General features: G+C 42.5%; 1 protein-coding gene across 2 annotated transcripts in view; it reads right to left on the bottom strand.

The window, feature by feature from the left end:
• Positions 1-25,870, bottom strand: part of RIN2 (Ras and Rab interactor 2) — a 181,241-nt gene that overhangs the window by 81,376 nt on the left and 73,995 nt on the right. For both annotated transcript variants that reach the window (XM_056567631.1, XM_056567632.1), the window contains exon 3: positions 11,716-11,816. In XM_056567631.1, coding sequence (XP_056423606.1) covers positions 11,716-11,816 — 101 coding nt within the window. The remainder of the gene's footprint in view (positions 1-11,715; positions 11,817-25,870) is intronic.

Raw genomic sequence — 25,870 nt, 5'->3', positions numbered from 1 at the left:
CCATAGTAAACCTCTTCTAAACTGGGCGGTTCCCGAGACACGTGTCATCAGAGAGCACTTAGACAGAAAAGAACAACCTTAACTTCAGAAGCGCATAAGTACTGAAAGGATTAAGATTTTTTAATAGAAGTAATTTACAAATCTGTTTAACTTTCTGGAGCCAGTTGATATATATAAAAAAGTTTTTTCCTGGAATACCCCTTTAACTAGTCATCTGGGCAGAGACCCCGATCCAACTTTTCATGCAGTTACTACTGTAATGTGAGACATTAAGGGTCTGATGCCATCGCACAGCCTTCTGAGTAGGCACGGCTACAAGAGTGACTGTGTGTAGCCGGACCAAGGACCACATAGAGGTTTATTCACATAAGGCACATGCAGCCTCCTAGAGTACATGTCAGGCATGGTAGGAAAGATTTACAGTGATACAAGTTATTGTGGAAGATCCAGCTGCCAGGTTCCCATTACTACAGCAGTGTATGGTGGTACTGTGATGTGGCACATGGAGTACCTAAGGCTGTGTAGCTGCAGGGTCTCCATGTGCCTCTATACAGGTCCTGTCACACAGCCCTGGTATGTGCATGAGGCTTAAACGGAATCTGTCAGTTGTATTTGCTGCTAAGAGCTGCAGACACTGTTAGATAGATGTTAGGGTAAAAATAAGACTGCACCTTTCCTGGAGTGGAGAAGGCAGAGCAGAGCTACTCAGGCACCACAGCCAGACATGTCTACTTTCCTTTACCTCATGGCCCCTTCTTGATGTACAGAGCCCTACATGTCAGCCAAGGGTGGCCTGGAAGGGGTTGATGAGTGAGGAGGCATGCTAGGCTGTGGCACTTAAGCAGCTTGGTCCTACCTCTGTGACACTTGATGATAAATAAAAAGGACATTTTGTAAGTTTGGCATCCTCTCTTTCCCTCACCTTCCAGCACCTCCTTAAAGGAAGACTGTCACATGTTCACTCCCGCACTAATCACACACACTGATGGATAGTGCGGGGGACGCTGATTCATATGATCCCTACCTTGCCCGGATCCGTCTGGCCGTTCACCCGCAATCTTAGTTTTTCCTATTTTTGCAAATGTGGCTGTAACTGGCACGGGCAGGGTTTTCAGTAGCCTAGTGGCACTGTGACGTCTTCGCCTCCCGTCCACAGCGGCGCCCGCTTATGAATATTCATCTCCCTCCCACCGGCTCTCCCTCTCCCCACCGCTCCTAAATGGTCTTCACTGCGCATATGAATCATAAGAATTAGCGTCCCCCGCACTATCCGTCAGTACCTGTGATTCGTGCGGGAGTGAACATGTGACAGTTTTCCTTTAACTGAAGTACAGTGCTTTGTATGTAAATTAGGAAGTGACTAGAGTGCCAGGTGGTGGTACTTGAACTGGCCCCACTTCTTGACACTTGACTAAGAATTTTGGGAACCACCATCAGCTTCAAAAGGTACAGTTTGTTTTATACCCTAACAGATATCCAATAGTGTCTGCAGATCCTGGCAGTAAATATAGCTGACAGATTCCTTTTAACAGTGATAGTAACATTTGTGTAAAATTTTGGCTTCTACCGCATAAGAGAAAACCAAAATAATATACAGTGATCCCTCAACTTACAATGGCCTCAACATACAATAGTTTCAACATACAATGGTCTTTTCTGGACCATTGTAAGTTGAAACCAGACTCAACATACAATGAAAATCTGGACAAAGACAGTCCAGATCTGTGAAACTTGTCAATGGCTGAGAGAACTGACCAATCAGAATGGGCAATTTACTGGTAAAACCCCTGTATTACTGAAGCGTATTCACTGACTGATGTCTGGTAGCGCCTCCTACAGTACAGGGAGGTATTACATGTTCTGTACACTTTACCTGTACCAGGGTTACCTGCTCCTTTGGACACCAGGTGAGGGCGGCTCCATGTTACTTTTTAAGGACATTGCGTGTTCTGTACAGGACCCTGAAGAAGCTCCTGTCCTCTACATAGACCAGTGTTTCCCAAGCAGGGTGCCCCCAGCTGTTGCAAAACTACAACTCCCAGCATGCCCGGACAGCCAAAGGCTGTCCGGGCATGCTGGGAGTTGTAGTTTTGCAACAGCTGGAGGCTCCCTGCTTGGGAAACACTGACATAGACAGCGATTTACAGCTCCTAACAGATCTTTCTTACTTTTATATATAAGGCCATGCTTTATCTATATTAATTATATACTTCTTTTTGTTTAATCCTCACTTTTTCCTATTTCTTTATGGCATTTTGGGGCTTTAGAACCAATTACCAGGTTTCCATAGAGTTATGGTCTCAACATACAATGGTTTCAACATACGATGGTCGTCCTGGAACCGATTAATATTGTAACTTGAGGGACCACTGTATATGATACTTCTAAGAATCTTTCTCCTTTAAATGGAACAGTGTAAGCTGCAGTTCTGTGTAACTGTTTACCCTCTATGTCACAAAGTGAGGGGTCATAGGGGGTAAACGGACATTGATAAATGACACTAACATCTGTGCTGGTGCCCTGTAATCCTACATAAGTCAGTGTATAGATGTGGTAAGTGTTATGTCTATTTACTCAGCACTGGCCTCAAACTTACATGTGTAACCACAGTGAGAATTATATAGACGTAATGTGAAATATGAGCTAAGAAATGAATCTGCTAGAAGGACAGAGAGAACTTGGTGACAACAAAATGACTTTAACACTCCTATAGGGGTATTCATTGTGTTATTCCAAATACAGTGCCCAAGGGAATGGAGCATGACATGAGGATACAATCCTTGCATCATGGGCCAACCCTTAGGACATGGTCAAGGTAAAACCTAGCCGAGAGAATGTACTCAAACTGCTGTCTTTGCACTGGCTATCTGTAAGAAAGGCTATCTAAGCTTGTCCAGGGATTTACTATTCTGGCGCATGGTCTGTATAATTTTAGCTTATGTTACACATGCCCCAAAAACTTGTACAACTCTAAAAAAATATGTCTAGACCAACATAGACCATCCTTAGGACCTTCATTAGGAGCTTCGTTTGTTGATTCCGTAATAATCATGGAACTTAACGGAGAAAACAACCTGCAGGTCAGATATTTTTTGCAGCTAAAATCCGGCAAAATAATGTACAACAAACTGACCCCATTCGAAGTCAATGAGGCTGTCGGAATCTGTTGGTGTCTGCTGTGACACACTCCATCCGGCTCCATAATCACTATCTGTAATAAATGTGTTGCACGTGGTGTCAAAATGTTGGCGCAGCAGGCCTAGGAAATGTGGGTCAGCGTTCTCATTTTAGCCTACAGGGATATTCCCATCTTGAGCATGTACGGGAGGTACGTACAGAGCTAGGCCCAGTTTGCTTAGCAATTTCTTATATAGATTTAAATGAAAAGAACCGAACAGAAGCCTAAGAATCCTATCTAACCCCTTTAAAAATGTTGCATAGAACACAAGTCTCCTTCCCTCTCTCTATGTACAATTACATGTCTGTAATTATTTTTATTTTTTGGGAAACTCTTGTCTGCTTCTGTCTCCTTCTGTTTTGACTGTTACTATGCGCTGGAATGCAGCTTTTCCTTCTAGGAAATACATGTAGATGGACTGAAGCCTTATTCCCTACAGTAAACAGGCTGAAAAATCATTTTTATCTTCCCTCTCCTTCTGTTTATCCCATTCTTTGTATTTGCCCCACAGCTAATGTCATCGCTAATTTAAGGTCAGGCTTCATATGAGTAAAAGACATATCCCAAATGTTACTAGTATCACAGAGTTAACAAAGTTAATCACTGGCTAAAACACTTGGACTACTTGTCTATTTTACTAAATACTTCTATACTGACAATTCTGGAGCGCTGTTTGTTATAGGGCTGGGCGGTATGACCAAATATGTGTATCACGGTATTTTTTTTTAACTTACGGCGGTTCCACGGTATATAATATTTTCACCCCCCCCCCCAAATCATGTGACCCGCCAGCCCTGTTCTGCCCCCCCCCCCCCCCCCCCCCCCCCGAATCATGACCGGCGCACGGTGTTCGGCTTTTCCCCCCCCCCAAATCATGTGACCTGCCAGCACTGTTCTGCTCCCCCCAATTAATGATCAGCCCAGCGGGGTACTGCTCACAGATGTCACCCGCAAGCACTGCCCTCCTCAAGCACTGCCCTCCTCAAGCACTGCCCTCCTCCTCTTTGTTGGGGGCCGCCGGCGATGGAACTCACTGTACGCCAGTGGTCTCCAACCTGCAGACCTCCAGTTGTTGTAAAACTACAACTCACAGCATGCCCGGACAGCCAATGGCTGTCCGGGCATGCTGGGAGTTGTAGTTTTGCAACAGCTGGAGGTCCGCAGGTTGGAGACCACTGCTGTATACCTGCTGGAGAGTACGCTGTATACCTATGCCCGGGCTGCAAAAGATACAGAAAATAAACTTTAACCTATGTCGGCCACATGCTGTTCCTTGGGACGGGAACGTCGGACAGCCGTCAGCCTATCACCGGCAGCAGCGATGTCCCGCCCCGGCCAGTGATAGGCTGAGCGCACTGTCATGTAAGAAGCCGTCCAGAGCTCCTTACATGACAGTGGGCTCAGCCTATCACTGGCCGGGGCAGGACATCGCTGCGGCTGGTGATCGGCTGACGGCTGTCCGACATTCCCGTCCCCAGTGTAAGGCCGACTCAGGTGAGTTACAGTTTATTTTCTTTATCTTTTGCAGCCCGGGCATAGGTATACAGCGTACAGCAGTGGTCTCCAACCTGCGGACCTCCAGCCGTTGGCTGTCCGCGCATGCTGGGAGTTGTAGTTTTGCAACATCTGCAGGTCTGCAGGTTGGAGACCACTGGCGTACAGTATAGAGTTCCATCACCCGGCGGCCGCAACAAAGAGGAGGAGGACAGTGCTTGACATCTGTGAGTAGTACCCAGCTGGGCTGATCATTAATTGGGGGGGGAGCAGAACAGCGCTGGCGGGTCACATAGAATTAGTTCCCCGATGTGGGGACAGCGCAGCGCTGGGCTGATAATACATTCCCAAGGGGGAGGGGCCAAACCGGTATTGCGGTATGGGAAAAATTCATATCGTGCAGCCCAAAAAATGTGGTATTCGGTATGAACCAGTATCCCGCCCAGCCCTAGTTTCTTAGAACACTTTGCTCCACTATTATTCCTTCTGTAAATGCCTAAATACATTGATAACTGAGAGCTAGCAATTCTCTTGTCAATAGTTCTTGTCTCTCTACCCTCCATCAGTGACTGATCTTTATAATATGAAAACGACACAAGGGCCCTATTATAAGGGGCATCTATCGGCCACACAGGCCAACAATCGCCCTGTGTGATAGGTCTAGAAAACTCTCACTGGTCAGCTGATCGCATGATTTTAACCTGCAAAAAATCCTAGTTGTAAAGTGAGATGTGTGGGCAATGAATGCTAATAAATATTCCAGTGACTCCTTGTCCTGCCCACCCAAAACCAAGGTGTGTACTAAAATCATTAAACAAAATGATCGAGGAGATCAGCTTGCATAGAGATGAGCGAACTTACAGTAAATTCGATTCGTCACAAACTTCTCGGCTCGGCAGTTGATGACTTATCCTGCATAAATTAGTTTAGCTTTCAGGTGCTCCGGTGGGCTGGAGACTCTCTCCTAGGACTGTATCCACCTTTTCCAGCCCACCGGAGCACCTGAAAGCTGAACTAATTTATGCAGGAAAAGTCATCAACTGCCGAGCCAAGAAGTTCGTGACGAATCGAATTTACTGTAAGTTCGCTCATCTCTAATAGTGGGCAATCGCTGTGTTTGCAGCTAATACTAAGCTGTTGGCATACTGCAGGTAGATTGTGAGTCCTAATAACTGTGCCAGTAACTAGTACGTGTACATAGGAAGGGTCTGTTTACTAGGTAAATAGTAATTGTTAATAATTAGTCATCATGTTTTCCATTTACTCAGCAGCCCTGCCACGGACTATGGTATGGAGACTAGTCTGACCAGCATGTTTTATGTATATATAAAAATACAGATCATACAAGGACTGTGTTTAGCGTGTGGCAATAAGGTAACGTAAATAATGGTAACCTGCAATGGAAAGGTAAATAAGTGCCAACCCAAAACACTGGTAGCTAGGTATTAGGCAACCTTCCCCTAATGTGATTAGCATACCTCTTACAGTGGTTTCTGAGGAGGAACTTTGAAGGGAAATAGAAAAGATGATTCCCAAATAATGTTGCATTAGTGGCCAAATTTTGAACACTACAAGATTTGCCCAATTTGACCCTCGGCAGTATGACTTTCTTCATAAACCACTCAGCAGGATAAACAGGGGTCACACTGCATTTTTCCTTGATGGGAAAAGCTCTATATTTAAGAAATGGGGGTGTTAATATATTGGTGCTTTTTCACAGCTGCACCCACTAGTTCAACTTTCTTAAAGGTAAACAGCCGGTTCACCCACACTAAACCCAATACACAGGGTTACAGTGAGCTGGATTAACATGATGTATTACTTACCAAGATAAACACTGCTGTCCGAGAGATACAGGGTGTATTAATCTATGTTGCTAATATCTAAATGTCATCCTTTGTACAATGGACCCGACATACCCAGCATCTCTGCTCCTATATGCCCTCCATCCCGTGACTATTCTGGAGAACTGGTAGTAGACCACCATTAAAGGGAATGTGTCATCAAAAAAAATCACCTACTGTTTAGATCAAGTTTTTATATTAAATCTATTTTTTAAGAATTTTAGTGATTTTTTTTATTTTCCATTTTACTGTCTATATGATAAAATAATCCTATATTTTGCAGTTTTGATTCTAGACTCTAGACCTAAACTAAGCTAAGACTTGAAAAGTGAAACTAGCGTATAGATTGGACAATAGAAGCTCAGCCTTTCCCTCCATGTACAACGACCTCTGCGCAGGTCACATAGCATGCTTACAAGTCTGCCCTATACGAAGAACAGGGTCTGTAGATGTTTGTTGTGTCTATGTCCATGGGTTTATTATAAAGCCTATTTCTAAATCCTGTTAAAAAGGCAAGATGGCCACCCCCATAATGATGTACTAGAAAATGCAAAGCCAGCCCATGGGATAGACTAAGTGTGAACATGCTGTTTTAGGACATTGCTTATAGTTTGCTATTAAGAAGAAATCTCTCTTATTGAGATTGTGTTACAGGTTTCTGCATGACTATAGGGCACTATGGTAACAACTAAGGCATTAAACAGATTATTTACTCCGATGATCACTACAGAGAGTGTTTGCACTATATACAATTTACATAGTAAATCAAGACAATAAGCTCCTCTACTGTAACTATAAGATTTCATAATGTTTGCCATGAAAACACTGAAGCTCAACAGGTCAGACACAGGTCTTATTACTAGCGGTAAAGATGGTCCATTCTACCTTCTGGTTTTCTCATCTTAAATTTGGAGTAGATCTCAGTGGGGAAAAAAGAAAATAATTCCAAATATTTCAATTAGGAACATTTTCCTTCCTCCCTCTTTTGGGAATCATACTAGTTTTTGGTTGAAAATACAGGAGAGATAAAATGGATCCCTGGATGAAAAAATGGACCTTGCATAAGAAAGCACATTCACTATATAACCAGATGTGATCTTAGTACTATCTAAGTTGTTACTGTCTGTGTTCTTAGTCTTACTTCTGCTGGGTTATAACTGTGTTATTGAAGAGGAATAAGAGAAGATGATATGGTCTTCTAACACAGCCATGTAAATATGTATTTTCTAGAATCTGTCCTATGGGTTACCCAAAAAGTAACTACCTATGCAAACATATACCACCTAACACACATTTCAACTGTAGTTCAGTATTTTAAAAGGCTTTTTAAATTATTCCTTCAGCATCTCGTGATCCTCCAGCATTCTATAGGTAGCTGTCAATTTTACAGCTGTAGGTTACAAAAAGAAGATCTTAAACAAGTCAATAGAAAGCATGGTAAAGTCTGCAGCTATGAATATCTCCTGACACATGGACTATATACCTCTATCATATAAGACAGATATATACCCTGCACATACCCTTCAACCTATGGCTGGATTCAATGGACTTAAAGCAAAGTTTTTACAAGAGCGAGCTTTTACAAGTTTTATTACAGCAAAACTGGTGACAGGTTAGCTTTAAAGGGGTACTCCACCCCTAGACATCTTATCCCCTATCCAAGATGCCTGATGCCTATCCAAGATGCCTGAACGGAGCGAACATTGCTCCGTGCCGGATGACTGGCGATGCAGAGGCTCGTGATGTCACTGTTACACCCCGCTTGTGAAATCACGGCCATGCCCCCTCAATGCAAGTCTATAGAAGGGGCATGATGACCATCACACATCACACCATTTCCCATAGACTTACATTGCGGGGGCATAGCCGTGACATCACGAGAGGGGCGTGGCCGTGATGTCACGAGCCTCTGACACTGCTCTAAATGAACGCTGGGTGCAGCAATGTGATTGTGGGGGCCCCCAGCAGCGGGACCCCTGTGATCAGACATCTTATACCCTATCCTTTGGATAGGGGATAAGATGTCTAGGGGTGGAGTACCCCTTTAAAGTGGACCTGTAAGTAGAAAAACATGGTAGCAAATAAGCACATGGCTGGATAGGGATAGCCCTCAGGATTCCAGGCATACATATTTTTTTTTTATCTCCATTGTCCTCTCTAGCACTGGTAGGGGGCGTTCCTGAGCAGGACAAGAGCCTAGCTAAGCCCAGCCCATGCTCTCTTTACCCAGTCAGCCGTGTGCATAAAGGCAGTGAATAAGAGGACATGGGCAGGGGAACGCCCCCTGGGATTTTTGAGCCTCATTTACATAATAAAAAGACTTCTATGTCAGCGCTGGAAAGGAGTATGGAGATAAAAAAGGTATGTCTGGAATCCTGATGGCTAGCCCCATCTAGGCATGTTCTTATTTACACCCCTATTTCCCTGCTGACAGGTCCACTTTAATGCTATTATGGTAAGCACACATATAGGAAGGAGGCATTGTATATTACAATGTATACCCTCCAGTGACTCCACTCAGTTCAGACTTAAAATTATGTGTAATAATACCATAACCCTGAGATGCCAGGAATGTGCCAGCTACAATCTTATGTCATAGACCTGAACATTTAACAGGCCGATAACCTACTTTATGCCAAAAAACTATTTGCATGTCAGTGAAAATACAATCCGAAGAAGAAAAAGTCCACATCCTCCACCAGAGTCATGTCTTGTGTAATTCAGTCTGCTCAGTGATTTTCTGTCAAGTCAGAAGTTTCTATTTAAGCTCAAATGTTATGAAATACCAGCACGGAATTACTATGACTAAAGAGCAACTTGTAAAAGAATATTTAAGCGACCCTGACTTTCCTCTTATAGATGTAAAATGGTCTGATTATTGGAAGACAAGGAAGGATAATGATGTGTTGATATTATGGACTTACATCTCATACTGTACAATTATGTTTGCTGTTGAAAGTTTGCTAGATGTATATGTTGGGAAGTTTGTTTATGGGTAGGGTCACACATGGTGAATTTTGCAGCTGCTCATTTTCCTATCCATTAAAGGGGTACTCCGCTGGAAAACATTTTTACTACAATCAACCGGTGCCAGAAAGGTAACCAGATTTGTAAATTACTTCTATTTAAAAATCTACTTCTAAGCTGCTGTATACTACAGAGGAAGTTCTTTTCTTTTTGAATGTCTTTTCTGTCTGACCACAGTGCTCTCTGCTGACACCTCTGTCCATGTCAAGAACTGTCCAGAGTAGAAGCAAATCCCCATAGCAAACCTCTCCTGCTCTGGACAGTTCCTGACATGGACAGAGGTGTCAGCAGAGAGTACTGTGGTCCGATAGAAAGGAAATTCAAAAGAACTTCCTCTAGGGCATGCAGCAGCTGTCAAGTACTGAAAGAGTTTAAAAAAAAAAAATAATGTTTTCCAGTGGAGTATGCCTTTAACCCCTTCCCGCTATAGGATGTATGCATACATCCCAGCACCCGACACGTTCGTGCGCTAGGACGTTTGCATACATCCTAGAGAAAAAAAAATGCCCCTTTCCCAATAAAAGCCCTGTATTATCACCAAAAAAACACAAAAAAACCACAAATCATATACATAATAGGTATTGCCACGTCCGAAATGACATGTACTATAAAACTATAATGTAAATTATGCTGTACAGTGAACACCATAAAAAAAAAACCCTGCAAAATTCGCCAATTTAAAAAGATCAAAAGGTAGCACATATCTAAAAAATTATGGCAGAAAAAGAATTTTGCTCAGAAAAGGAAGAAGAACATAGAAAGCGATAAAACATGGGTATCGCCATAATCGTACTGACCCACAGAATCAATATAACATCACTTTTACGTTTTAAAAAAACGCCAAAAATCTTCCAGTTTTTCACAATATTTTGGACTTCTTCACAAAAAATTCTGCATGTGTCACCAAAAATGCACCACTTATATAAAGTACAATATGTCACGAAAAAAAACAATCTCCGTATCGCTGCGCTCAGAAAAAAAGTTCTAACGTTATTACCATTTAAAGAGACACATGTCAAATAAAAAAATAAAAAAGAGCCTGGTCATTAGGGTAAAAAAAAAATGGGTCCGTCCTTAAGGGGTTAAAGTCAATGGGTAGCAAAATCAGCTGCAGAAAATATGTCGCAAAATACGGCCCATGTGACCCAACCCTAAGAGAAACAAATTGATAAGTGTAGGTTTACATTTGAAAGGTTATTTCCCTTTTTCGGTTCTGAACCTGCACCAAATGGACCCCTTTGATTATATAGGGGTCTATGGACCCTTTGATTATATAGGGGTCACATGATTTACCTCATTATACTCCAAAAATTACTAAATATTTAACAATGTTAAAAGAATACAAGAAAATCTATCCATCTATCTATTATATAAATGTACATATATATTGGCTTTCTTATGGGAAATATTCTAAAAGGAATACATTTATGGACACACACACATAAAAACTTTCGCCTATCCTACCATGTATCAATGTGTGAGATAGAGAGTAGAGATGAGCGAACTTACAGTAAATTTGATTCGTCACGAACTTCTCGGCTCGGCAGTTGATGACTTATCCTGCGTCAAATTAGTTGAGCCTTCAGGTGCTCCGGTGGGCTGGAAAAGGTGGATACAGTCCTAGGAAAGAGTCTCCTAGGAATGTATCCACTTTTTCCAGCCCACCGGAGCACCGGAAAGCTGAACTAATTTATGCAGGAAAAGTCATCAACTGCCGAGCCGAGAAGTTTGTGACGAATCGAACTGCAAGTTCGCTCATCTCTAATAGAAAGAGCACATTGTGAACCCTCTAGGGCAGTGTTTCCCAACCAGGGTGCCTCCATCTGTTGAAAAACTACAACTCCCAGCATGCCCGGACAGCCAACGGCTGTCCGGGCATGCTGGGAGTTGTAGTTTTTGCAATAGCTGGAGGCACCCTGGTTGGAAAAAACTGCTCTAGGGTCAAGGACTGATCCGAATGAGTAAAAAACATGCTGTGAACAACACTGTGGAATATGTTGGTGCTATGTAAATAATGGTTAATAAACATTACAGTGTTATCAGTTGCGGTCACTCCCCATTAAACCAGAGAACAATATAATATCTTCGCAAGCACTTACAAGTGTAACGGCAAAGGAGAACGTCTCCGAACCTACAACTCTCTTTTACCTCTACCCATGCACACATCCTCACCTCAAGCACTCGATCAGCTCCTCTTCATCACGGACGCTGAATTCTGTCTGTACCATCTCCTGTTTCAATTCCCCGATCTCTGTGGCAATGGTGTCAATAAGCTGAGGAAGGACAAAACACACTGACGTGAGTTGGCCGAAGGGGCGTGAGCTCAAACTTTAGGCAGGTTTAGTCACTTCATTGTCAAGAGGCAGTATGGATTGTAAATCTGCACGCCCTGAACTTCCTCAAATACACAAGAAAATGAATCAGAGAGCGAGGAAACATTGCAGTAAAAATTCCAACATACACATTGCCTCATTCCTTTACCGAGATACCGTGATTGTTGTTCATTGTGAAAATATAATACAATGTGGCAAATGAAAATGAATGGACACGAGGCAGGGAATGATCTGACCTGTCAAAATTCAATATAAAGTGTGCATTATTATCCAACTAAAAGGACACAATCCAAAAATATTGAGGAATATGATGACAGCGATTCGACTGTAAATCTGTTCCCAAATTAGCAAAATAGCAAAGGAAATTTCCTGTACTACAATACAACCCCACCATCCCCTACTGTACTTATACGGGTCACCAATGGGTTCAATGGTGATCTGGTTTAATAGAACCAAAAGGGACTCTGGGTGTTGCACCTGTAAAGTGGATACTAAAACTAGGGATGTCCCGATACCCTTTTTTTAGACCGAGTACGAGTACCGATACTTTAATTCTAGTACTCGCCGATACCAAGTACGAGTACTTTTATTTTAAAGGGAATCTGACAGCAGGGTGACACGGTTTCTGGCGCTGCTTACCGCATGATATGTGGGTTCCTTGTTGAGTACAATGGAGGCGGCTGCTGTAGTATGAGCCAAGATTTCTCTCTTCTCCATTGGGCAGAACAGGAAATTTTATTGGCGGCGAGACCAATGTCTTCGGAGCGATTGCGCTGATGTTCACATGGTGAGCAGCGGTGGAAACCGGGTCACCTGCGCTATCTACCTATAAATTCAAGTTAGTGCAGGTGACTCTGCTGTAAGAATGCCTTTAATAGTAGGTAGTATCCCCCTGCAGACATTAGCAGCAGCCCCTTGTAGACATTAGTAGCAGCCCCCCTTGTAAATAGCAGGCCCCCCCTTTAGACAGCAGGCCCACCCCCTTTAGACAGCAGCCCCCCCTTAGACAGCAGCCCCTCCCTTTAGACAGCAGCCCCTCCCTTAGACAGAAGCCCCCCCTTTAGACAGCAGCCCCACCCCCTTTAGACATTAGTAACAGCCCCCCCCCTGTAGACCGCAGCCCCCACCCTTGTAGACAGCTCACCTGTGGCTGTCCTCTGTCAGGTGATGCCGCTCCACTGCTCCATTCTGGTGGAGGTGGAGTGACGTGTGTGTCACATGCTCCTCCATGGAACGCCATGATGCGGACGGGAGGATGGGGAAACAGAGCGGCAGCAGGTATCGGACATGGTATCGGGGACATTAAATGAATCCCCGATACAATGCAAACGGATAGTATTGGCCCCGATACCCATACTAGTATCGGTATCGGGACATCCCTAACTAAAACGCAGCTTTGCGGTTATGCACAAAGGCCAGTGTCACATTAGTGTTATACGGATGCATGTTTGCATTTATATTACAGCTATAAATTCCTGCCTGACCATAGGTCTGATGACCCGAAATGAAAGCTGTCAGTGGATACATAGGGTAGCTCCCATAATACATCCGGTAGCTTCCATAATAACATGATGACATATCCGTGCTCGGACAGGCACAGGCCCCATTCAGTTCACTGGCCCGAGAGTTGTCAGCTAGTGACTTTTGGGTCATTTTCCAAATGCATCAAAGTTTTGTTTCAGATTGAAAATTGCTGGAAACCCACGCTTCTCAGTCCGAACCAAAACTTTTATATGCTTGGAAAATAAATTAAATGTAACTTACTAGCTGACTACACTCAGGCCATTAGTCTTATACACTGGCATGTGATTTTGACAGTTTCCTAAAATACATTGCTCAAAAAAATAGGGAACACTAAGATAACACATCCTAGATCTGAATGAATGAACTAATCGTATGAAATACTTTCGTCTTTACATAGTTGAATGTACTGACAACAAAATCACACAAAAATTATCAATGGAAATCAAAATGTATCAACCCATGGAGGTCTGGATATGGAGTCACACTCAAAGTGGAAAACCCCACTACAGGCTGATCCAACTTTGATGTAATGTCCTTAAAACAAGTCAAAATGAGGCTCAGTAGAGTGTGTGGCCTCCACGTGCCCTTATGACCTCCCTACAACACCTGGGCATGCTCCTGATGAGGTGGCGGATGGTCTCCTGAGGGATGTCCTCCCAGACCTGGACTAAAGCGTCCGCCAACTCCTGGACAGTCTGTGGTGCAATGTGGCTTTGGTAGATGGAGCGAGACATGATGTCCCAGATGTGCTCAATCAGATTCAGGTCTGGGGAACGGGCGGCCAGTCCATAGCATCAATGCCTTCCTATTGCAGGAACTGCTGACACACTCCAGCCACATGAGGTCTAGCATTATTTTGCATTAGGAGGAACCCAGGGCCAACTGCACCAGCATATGGTCTCACAAGGGGTCTGAGGATCTCATCTCGGTACCTAATGGCAGTCAGGCTACCTCTGGCAAGCACATGGAGGGCTGTGCGGCCCCCCAAAGAAATGCCACCCCACACCATTACTGACCCACCGCCAAACCGGTCACCAATGGGTTCAAATACAAAATGACTGTTGTCTCGGATTTTTCCCAGCTTGCAATGCGGTCGAGACCTGACTCACTAGTCAGCTGATGACAGGGAGCCTGTCTGCTTCAATGGGTGGAGCGATCAATCTGCAACTAATGCAACAGCTGGAGGCACTCTGATTGAAAACCACAGGTCGGCAGTTCATTTATGTTTCAATGGGTGGGGTGGCTGATGTGTGGGAAGAAGGAAAATGGTATCATGGGATTTGTAGGCAAACAAGAAAACTGAAAACAGGAAATACAAGTTCACAGAAAACTAGCCACAGTGTTATGGTAATCTCACAACATAGCCATTTAGCCCAAGACAAGCGCAGATCCTTCCTAAGCATGTCCATTACTGTCTGCCAGGTACGTACTAAAATCACCTTATGGTGGATAACCCCTTTAAAGGGGTACTCCACCCCTTGACATCTTATCCCCTATCCAAAGGATAGGGTATAAGATGTCTGATCGCGGAGGTCCCGCTGCTGGGGCTCCCGCGATCTCCCTGCTGCACCCGGTGCAGCAGGGAGATCAGGGCCACACCCCCTCAGGGCCACACACCCTCATGTAGTCAAGGACACGCCCCTTCAATGCAAGTATATGGAAGGGGGTGTGACGGCTGTCACGCCCCCTCCCATTGACTTGCATTGAGGGGGCGTGGCCATGACTTCACACGGGCGTGGCTTTGACGTCATGAGCCTCCAGCCCTGCATCGCCAGTCATCCAGCATGGAGCAAAGTTCGCTCCGTGCACCGGATGTCTGGGGTGCCGCAGCTGAACTCCGCGATCAGACATCTTATCCCCTATCTCTATTTTTGTCATCATGCTCAGGAACAGCCATGAACTGCTCTGCAGAGTAGACTGTTTGCTCAAGTTATTTTAACAATCTTAGGAAATAATTCAATGCTACTTTAAGACCAAAGTGACCTGAGCAAAAGTAATCATTACCATAAATTATAACCACATTCTAAGAAACACAAACTACTAAAATGGACTATGTCACAAAGCAAGCTTCTGGGCCAGTGTCACAGCATTTTATTTCTACAAATTACATGAGTCACCTCCAGTTACTGCAAATGGGATATAAACAAGAAATTATATAGAAAGCAATACATAATTAAATGGGCACTGTAAGATAACAAAACTTTTGATATGTTGTAAAGCATGTATAACCAATAGCATAGTAAAGCATACTAAAAAGCCGGTCAAACAACTGCCCCCCCCTGCCTGCTTGGACACATACTAGTCTTGCTGTGTCCATGCATCATCACCTATGTCATGGACACACTTCCTTGATTGACAGCTGTGAGTGCAGGGCTCAGAGCTGGAGGAAAAATCCTCCCACTGTCATCTTGTGTCCCGCTACTGTCCGTGAGGACAAGCTGGGAGTTGTAGTTTTGCTAATGCTAGGGGAGATGTGAGCAGACAGCATACTGAGGGAGGGGGCGGAGACCTGCACAGTGAGGCCACGCCTCCTCCCTTTGAGAGGAATTCAGACTAGTGAGCTAAATTAAAAGTGTAATAAAAAATAAATAAAGGGGCTAGACACATAACAATTACATGTACATGGTCAGGATTAGGTATTGAGTGATATATAAAAATGTTTTTTTGTTGGTACCAGGATGGTAAAAAATTTCATAGTTTAGGCCCCATTAGTTTAACATTTTGGGACCACATCAACTTTGAAAAAAAAAAAAATATATATATATATCTCCACAGAGTACCCAAAGTGTACCTCTAGGTCAGTGTTTCCCAACCAGGGGCCCCCCAGCTGTTACAGCTGGGAGTTGTAGTTGTGCAACAGGAGGCAACCAGGTTAGGAAAAACTGCTCTAGGCTTTAAAAGACCAAAACTTGTCAACTAGTGGTCTGTTTCACGAACATACAGTATATGTTTTGTGTAAAGGACTCAATATTGTGGTCTACTTCGCTTCTGAGCCTACCATAAATGCTGAAATAGTATGAAATAACCTAAAGCTAGAAATGTTATGTAGCAAAGGTCAAAAACGAAAAACAATAATGTTTAACTCAAAATATATAAACAAACAAATAAATAAAATACTAACAGTAAATAAATGAGAATAAAGTCCTTCTATGTTCTTTGTCCTAAGATTTAGGGTAGGGAAACATTGGGATTTTACTGCAGACTGACCATGGATTTTATACATGCTACAATATATATATGTAATCTAAGGGGAAAAAATGGAAATGACAAATCTGCACCGCGGGTCAATTTCACTGAGCAAAATTTCCAAGAAAAAAACTTGTAAAATGTCATCCAATTGCCTGCGACTTTCTTTCCCTGAGGATTTTACCTGAACAACGGTTATCTAAGAATAGAAAAAAAAAAAACCACAGATTCTATATCCCACTAACAGCGACACTTTTGTCCTCAGTTTGATTGGGGTACTGCAACCCAGTTCTACACACAACATGAGGACACGTGGGGTGCTGTTTTTGGAAGAATAACCTCTTTAATAACCTCTATTTTTCAGTTTGCAAATGACGTGCTCCCTGACCTATACGTAAATGACACTAGTTGTTATTCTGTGTAACGCAAGTCTTTGGCCGGCTCACAGCTAACTGGGCTGAGGGTAGAGAAAGTAAAGGCAAGTTTGACAGTAGTAAAATCCTGCTGTTCCCTTCACAGCCTCATCTTCCAAAAATACATTTAGGTGGAGAATTTCTTAAATTAGCTCCATGATACATGGGAATATGCAGAAATAACCCGAGGTTTGCCATAAACCATACCTTTAACAATCTCTAATTAAATTACATTAAACATTGCCCCCCTTCTGACCAGTTAACCAGCCCACACTTATTATTCATGTACAGCTGGGTTTTATATACAGAAGAGACTTTTCTACCAATATGTTTATTTATATCATGAACCATGAACTCAGATTGTGATTACTTCTTGCTATTGTTCTCTTATTCCCTTTTCCAAGGTTGTTTCCGGCCCTGGAATACCAGGAACTAAACTATGAGTTATCTAGAAAGCCCTAAAAGTGTAAATGAGTACAAAGGAAAGAATTTATAAAGTAAAAATGCATGGAATGCCTTTATATACTGCAAACTGTCCTGCAACAAGCAAAGAAAACTATAAACTCGTAAGTAAATCCTAATAAAGAGAACTGTTATAATGCTGCACACAGAGCCACCACCAGGCTGTTAGTAGGTACTGCACCACATCAGCTGTCCGACTACAACTGAAACACAGAGGGGAGACTTTTCAATACTGGTGTGGCTGAACCCCTTTTTTTCACCTTTATTTTTTGTTGTGTACTGGCACCTTTTTTATCATAGGGTCGCACTACCACTTTAAAATATGTTTCTGTAAACTTTTCTGTTGAACTTGTAGCTTTTTTTGTGGCTTGTTATCGATTAGAGACTTTTTTTTTACCACACTTTATTTTTAGCATCTTTGATGGATGTTCAGTCTGTAGAAAGTTTTACATGGACAGTGATGGGATTTTGTAGGCGTCTTTGTAAGCTGTATGACATTTGTGTGCACCACAGAAAAATCAACTAAAATCAACTAAAAAACCCCAGCTTTCCTGGTTAGTTACTGTTAAAATTGTATTGTTGAAAACCCTTTTTTTAACACCATGTCAGGAACTGTCCAGAGCAGGAGAATTTTGCTATGGGGATTTGCTTGTACTCTGGATAGTTCCTGACATGGACAGAGGTGTCAGCAGAGAGCACTGTGGTCAGACAGAAAAGAATTCCAAAAAGAAATACAACTTCCTGTGGAGCATACAGCAGCTGATAAGTACTGGAAGGATTAAGATTTTTAAATAGAAGTAACTTACAAATCTATTTAACTTTCTGGCACCAGTTGAAAATCTGTTTTCCACCAGAGTACCCCTTTAGTGACTATGAAACTTTAGTGACTATATCAACAGAGATAACCTATGAAGGGATGCTATGATAGACATGAATGGAGGGGGCATGATGTGATGTCACTAGGGGTGTGGCTGTGACGTCACGTCCCCATCTCGGAGGCAGCACCAGACACAGAATGCCAGGGGCTGCACCAAGATCAGGGGGGTCCCCAGCAGCGGGACCCCTGTGATCATACATCTTATGCCCTATACTTTTGATAGGGGATAAGATGTATAAACCGGGCATACCCCTTTAAGCTTTGCAGATCTGTACATTTTGGTGTGATGCACATAAAAAAGACCTGTCCCTTTTTATTTCGCTGAATCAACTCTTATTCAGTCTTGTGGTTCTATGGCTGCCGTTGCACTTGGCGTACAAATATACACCACCTATTCAGGTCGTGTATATTTCTGCAATTTTAGGTGCTGCAAGTTGGCCCTAAAGTTGCTTGTAAGGAGGTTGTGTCCCCCATCACACCCCCTTCCGGACTCCTTCACACCCCCTTGACATGAGTGACACAGACCATTCCCTGAAATACATTTCTCAATTCCAGAAAAGACACTTCTGGGATGGAGCACAGGGTGAGGCTGGGCCGGATAGGCATTGCACTTTAAATCTAGTTTGTGTCACTGTGTGTTCACTTTCATATATTTATTTAGTCCCTAAGGATTTTACAGGGTGTGACCTCATAGTGGTCCTTCCTGAATGTCTTAGGGTGATATGGGGATCAGGAACCATACCCTTGACTCCTGTCTCCTGATGGATGCTGGGCCAGCGGCTCTTGCAGAAGCAATAACCAGGACAGGTATTTTTTCTACGCTTTGGTGATGGGCAGATGGTAGGGGCATCGATCTCTGACCTTTGCCAAGCCTTTCAAGGATTCTGAATTTAAACTAGGGAATGTCTAGCCAAAATGGGGGAAATTGGCAAATATCCATACTAAAATCTTTTATAAAATTTACTTTGTTACTTCCCTATTATTTTACCACTGTACTGCCTAATATATTACCATCCTGATGCTATTTGTGGGGGACGCTCTTATAAACCCTTCTAAGACATGGATGAGTTCTGCTTTACATCCTTCCTGCTGTTTCCTGCTACTGTACAGATAGTCTCTGGAGGAAATCCAAGTGACAAAAAAATAAAAAAGAAATAAAAAGTGGATGAATCAGCTCTGCTGCATGCTTAAAATAATGAACGGATACAACAAACAAACTTGCCAAGAAATTCTGAAGGAAGTGGATTTCCAAATGTACTTGTCAGGACAAACACATACAGATGTAGCAGAGTTATAGTGCGTTAACTAAATAACCCACCAAGTCTGACTTAACTTTCTGCTACATCTGTAGGGGTAACATTGTAAACAAAAGCCAAATGACGGCTTGTATTTATGGAGAAAAACACTTTCACAAAATTGTAAATTGAAAAAAAATTATTCATAAAAGCAACAATGTCATGTCTTTATTTTCTGCAGGAAAAGTACGGTAGTACTTTCAGTATATATATAATTGGTATGAGGGTTTTATCTTTATAAATTATAATTTTGGGGATAAAGCTAAACTCTCCCCAAAAAATTCACCCCTTTTCCCCTGACTTAAAATTACTTTTTATCCTGTTACAAGCATGTAAACACATTTTTTTTTAAACATTCAAAAAAATGTTCTGTAATGTTCCTCCTGCTTTTCTTTTGATTCCTTCTCAGAACATCCATCTAAGAGTGGTATTATATAGTCAGACCTGTTTCCGATGTAAGCCCTGATTAAGTAGATCGGGGCTCAATTGAGGAGCCTATTACATTGCACAGTTATCATGTGGGCTGGGCCATAGGGGAGATCGCCGGATTGTTCCTGAAGACTTTTACTTCCATCACTGTTGGTCATACATATCCTAATACATGGGGAGATGTGTGACCATTGAACAAGGATTTTGATACTCGCCCCATTGTAATAGGGTCCTCACTGGTCCCGTGGTCCAAATCTGTGGTTAATAGGGAGGTTTTAAGGTCATAGAGTCTGTAATCAACATGCCAAAGATCCATAATATGCACCCATAGCTGTGTTATCACTTCCAATACATCACTTCTAGGAAAGAATCTATGGCGTCATAAAGCACCATATGGCGGCACACAGTGTGCTCACCATTTAACTCCTTTACAGGGAACTGGACTTTGCTGCAGGTAATCCTTAGGTTGCTATCCTCAACTACTCAGGAAAGCTGTTGATTCCAAAGCAATGAGTAAGAGCAGCAGACAGTGTAGTCAGATACTGCAATCTGGTAGGTCAGCACTTCCGTGGGTGGTGGTATTCGTGGTGGAGGCGCTCCAACACATGTAAACAATAATATTCCTGGCACTTACCAATTATGCTAAATCAATCAGGGTTTATTCATGTTTCTTATCATCAAGGTACACAGGTACAGGACGCCTTTCTGCGTGCATGCCTTCCTCAGCTTTCTATAAACAGCTAGGAACAGCATACTGAATTGCATGCTGAAATGTGTCCTGCACCTATTTACCTTAATGATAAGACACATGGATAAGCCCTTATTCATTTAGCATCATAAGTGTAGTCAGATAGGCAGAACTCAAGCCCCTCTACTGACAAGAGGTTCAGAAGATCAAGGAGGGCCCCATAGATTGTCACCTACTCTGTGGTTTTCCTTCATGACTGATGGCCTATCTTGAAGCACTTTGAATCGGTGCTACGAATGTACAAAAGAAGTATACTGGCCATAGCACTATGCACAAAGAAAATATCAAAGTACTAAAGAAGAAAGCGATTGATATCCTAAATCCTGGAAAGAACCATTTATCAAGATCCAACCCAAACCTCTTTCTATACAGTATATACATTACTACTCCATCTTACGCCTGTTCTTCTCCACCTGACATTTACTGAAGGTCCATCATCACAGCTGCTTTACCCACCCTTATCGATAATACAGCCTTTATATATTGGAACATCATCAAGCTGACAACTAATCTGAAGTGTTACATATTTCAGAACTCTCTGTAGATGATTTCTGGAATTTTTCATCATCTGCGTTTAAATATCAAATAATAACTACTTCTCATGATTTCGACATTGATATTGTGTTTTAAGTATAACATCACTACTCCTAAAGCCTATAATCAGTTCTGTATTCTGTAAGAGATGTCCCAGATACTTGGTTGTATAAATGTAGGAAAAGCTCAACTAATTCCAAAATTCTAGGTCACTGGGAGTTTAGTGTAATGCGCACAGAAATAATTTATAAGGGTTCAGCGCCGTAACTCATGCCATGAATTTATAATTTATACATTTATAATAAATTCATAATAGCTAAATCATCATAGTTAAGCTGGCCATACACAAGAAAAAACTCTTAGTCTACTGTTCATTCATCCAAGTACTGTTTTTCCAGGTCAATCATAAACATCCACATGGTTTATTTATGCCATTAGGGAGAGGGGTGCTGTCAAACACCTTTGCCAATGGCCTATTCTCCAAGAGGAATAAAAAAAACAAAAACAAACAGACATGAGATCCCCGTACAAAATACCTCTCTCAACTGACATTGGGGGAGTCAGTGGATCCCATACACAGGTGTCATTCATGTGTTGATCTTGCTAAACTAGGAAATCGATGGCACAGGATATAGTTTAAAGCTTTAGAGTTTAAAGGCAATCTGTCACATTAAACATACAGTCCAATCTGCAGAGATCATGTTATAGAGCAGGAGGAATTCAAAAGCAGAAAAGGGAAATCACAGCACTGGCAGTTAAAAATCACTGTTATTCCATATTCTTATAAAATCATGATACAAAAATGTTAAGTCCGATGCAGCAAACATAGGGCAAGACCATGGTGAGTTGTTCCTCCTACTGATCTACAGGAGCAGAAATGGATGAGTAGATTTATATATAGTTTGGTCGTGAATGTTCCAGGAAATGATTTATCTAATTCATGTAAATCTCTGCTCATTCTGGGCTAAGAAGTCATGTGGGCGGTCCTACTGTGAGCTGGAGAAGAACAGCCCAAATGACTACTTAGCACAAAATGAGAAGAGATTTTCATAAATAAATAAGTTATCTTAAACTTTTCCTACTAAGTTATATAGTGGTCCCTCAAGTTACAATATTAATTGCTTCCAGGACGACCACAGTAAGTTGAAACCATTGTATATTGAGACCATAATTCAACATACCAAATGGTTCTGAAGCCTCGAAGTGTCAGCCAAAAACAGGAAAAGTGCTAATAAAAGAAACATAAGTAGATAGCTAATACAGATAAAGCAAGTCCTTCCGTATAAAAAGTAAAAAAGTTTTGCTGGAAGCTGTAAATATAGAAGACAGGAGCTTCATCAAGGTCCTGTACAGTACACACAGTGTCCAAAAAGTAAAATGGAGCCGCCCTCACCAGGTGTCCAAAGGATGTAGTACCTCCCTGTACTGTAGGGGGGCGCCACCCAACAGCCAGTCAGTGCATACACTTCAGTAATACAGGTGTTTTACGAGTGAATGGCCATTCTGATTGGTCAGATCTTCCAGCCATTGACATGTTTTACAGATCTGGACTGTCCGTAGCATTGTATGTTGAGTTTGGTTTCAAGTTACAATGGTCCAGAAAAGACCATTGCATGTGGAAATAATTGTAACCTTAGGCCATTGTTCGTTGAGAGACCACGTATACCAGTTTGTTCAGCTCCTCACATTTTATAACATGATGCTTGCAGACTAAACTGTATTTTAAATGTGACAGGTTCCCTTTAAAAAAAATAGTCAATATAGACTCGATATACAAAATACATCCAAATAGATAAACAACAGATTAGTGTTTATTGAGATTAGGCATTCATTTGATGGCTCATGGTTATCACTGCTGCCTTCCAGCATGAGCTTCTACATCAGTGTTTCCCAACCAGTGTGCCTCCAGCATGCTAGGAGTTGTAGTTTTGCAACAGCTGGAGACACACTGGTTGAGAAACACTGATCTACATGGGGTTAGCCTGACTCCCCATTTTCAGATTCCTCCTAGGGGTTACCAGCTGCCCACAGCACTCCAAAGACATTATGATAGGTTATGTGTCTTCCCGAGAAAGTTACTCTAGCATGTGCGCATATAAAATAGCAAAACTACAGTGTAAATTGCATTGCAGAGAGGGACATGAATGCAGTCTGAGTGTAATATGTTAGAATTAGGATACAAACAGGAAAAGGATACTTAAAAGAGCAAATACTGCCCAGCTCCATGTATCTGGGGAACAGACTGCATTACAGCTATTAATAGTCTGAACATGTGATGACTTGGTTCCAAATAAATTCAAAGAGAAAAGTTCAGCAGATTGTACTTCATATCTGACAACTTTTGCCTGTTTTGTGGAACATACATTCCATTCTGCAGGCAGCATGTAATAGAACAGAAGGAGCTGAGCAGATTCATATATACAAAAAAGGAAAAACCAATAATAAAAAATTGCCCGGACCTTTTAAGTGAGTAGGTAATAGTATAGATATTGGATAAAGAAATTTAAATAAATAATTGTCTGGATCGTGCTTCAATAATAATAATAATATAAACAATTTATTAAAATAAGATAAATAGACTATAATTAGTTACCTCTCACAGGGCCCATGTGAGAAGAACATATACAATAAAAACAACCTTTAAATAATCTTGTGCATAAAAATGTGGATAACAAAAATTAAGACAATATTATTGGCATGATGACAATATCACTGGCATAGATTTAGTTTCTAATGTGCAGATGGTGTTTAACCGCTGGTATATAGGCACCAACTGCACAAAACAAGGGAAATGTAGCTGAGGGTGCCTGAATAATCGTTTCCCTCTTTAGAATATAATGTATCCTTGTAATAGTTCAACAATCTGCAACAGTTTCAAATGAATGTTACCGATCCTTATAGTGGCAACCTGGGTAAGAGGCGTTGTTACCGCAGTGTCTAGATGGTGCCGGTACACTGGGTCCTCTGTGCAACGTTCCAGGTGGTAACAGTGAAATCCAGCAAGGTCCTGGTAGAAGCGGTGGCGATTGGCGCTGGCAGGCGCCGATGGTCACAGATCGCCGGGAGGACGCTGGCGCTGGCAGCCGCTGGAGATGGTAAGTCCTCACCGCTGGCTAGATGGAAACGAGGACCGTATACTGGATGCGAGGAGCTCACCTCGTGTTGCCGGCGTGTGACGTCAGCTGCTGCTGGAGCCGGGTTCGTTGCACTAGAAGTATTTGGCAATATTTGGACCGGACTGATACCGGACTGGATGTCCTGATGGTTTTAGCAGATAATAAGCGGTAAACCAGCCGTGGTCGATAGGCACAATTCATAAAAAATTATATATATGCCAGTGGTCATGCCCAAAAGACTAGACGCGTTTCAGGGTTATTTAATGTAACCCCTTCCTCAGTAGTCATAGCCGTATACGGGAACCGTAGTTACAAACCATAGTGTGAACCCAGCCTAAGCTAGGCTTGTGCTCCAAGCCGGGCCTGTGGCTGAAACTTACCGGAGAAGATTACCAAAGATTCCCTGCATGGAACGGGACAAGGTAAGTACCGTTGACATCAGTGCTACCTGTCGGTACCGACAGGTTAGTGCAGGTGACAGATTTCCTTTAAAGTGTGACAATTTAATGGGTACAATTTTTTTCAACTACATGACTTGTGACTCCACTTCTTTTTCATAGGAGTTTTTGTAAAAGTTGAGCCAAGCTGCGTAGATGGGGTTTTAAGATAAGTTTAAAAAACAGGGCTCCCGATTCTCCCAGCTGCATGGGACGGCAGACAGCATGCACTCCATGTACTGTCTATGGGAGCACCACAGATACCTTCAAGTACTGTCCTCTGGTATCTTTGGGGCTCCCATAGTGATGCATGGAGCGGTAGGCGGCACGTGTCGTCTGATGCTCCATGCAGCTGGAAGAGCCAGGACCCCACTCCGGAGATTGTGGGGGGGGGGGGGGGGGGGGTCCCAGCAGTCAGATCAGATATATATCCTGTCAGATGCTTATACCCTATCTTAGTGATTGGGGACACATTGTTTTGGCTTCATAACCCCTACATAGTCATAGACTGCCATTGTTTGGTTTTTGCCCACAATGTTAACATAAAAGCATACTGAACATTTTTTTTTGCAGTTGCCCACTGTATAGGAAAGTGCAATCTGCCAGAGCTCTGTTCAGAGAGCAGAGCGCTCCCTCCTGGCAGGCTCTCATGTCCTAGTGATGTGAGAGTGAAGACATGAGTGAATATTCATCAGGGAGGCAGGCAAGATAGTGAATATTGAGAATATTTAGTGTAGAGGAACAGTCTGTCAGTTTCTATATAGTAAAAAATGGCCTGTGTAAAAGCGCCAGCGGTCAGCCGACAAGTGAGAAATGCTAATTTGTCGACTGATCACACCTTTTGTACATAAGGAAAGTGTGATGAAGTTAAAGGGGTACTCTGGCCCTAATACATCTTATCCTCTATCCTTTGGATAGGGGATAAGATGTGTGATCGTGGGGGTCCCGCCACTGGGGACTCCCACAATCTGTC

Source organism: Hyla sarda, chromosome 3 (genome assembly GCF_029499605.1).
Source record: "Hyla sarda isolate aHylSar1 chromosome 3, aHylSar1.hap1, whole genome shotgun sequence".
In the NCBI taxonomy this organism is placed as follows: Eukaryota; Metazoa; Chordata; class Amphibia; order Anura; family Hylidae; genus Hyla; species Hyla sarda.
Note: the sequence above shows the minus strand (reverse complement) of the source record. Positions and strands in the feature narration are given on the sequence as shown.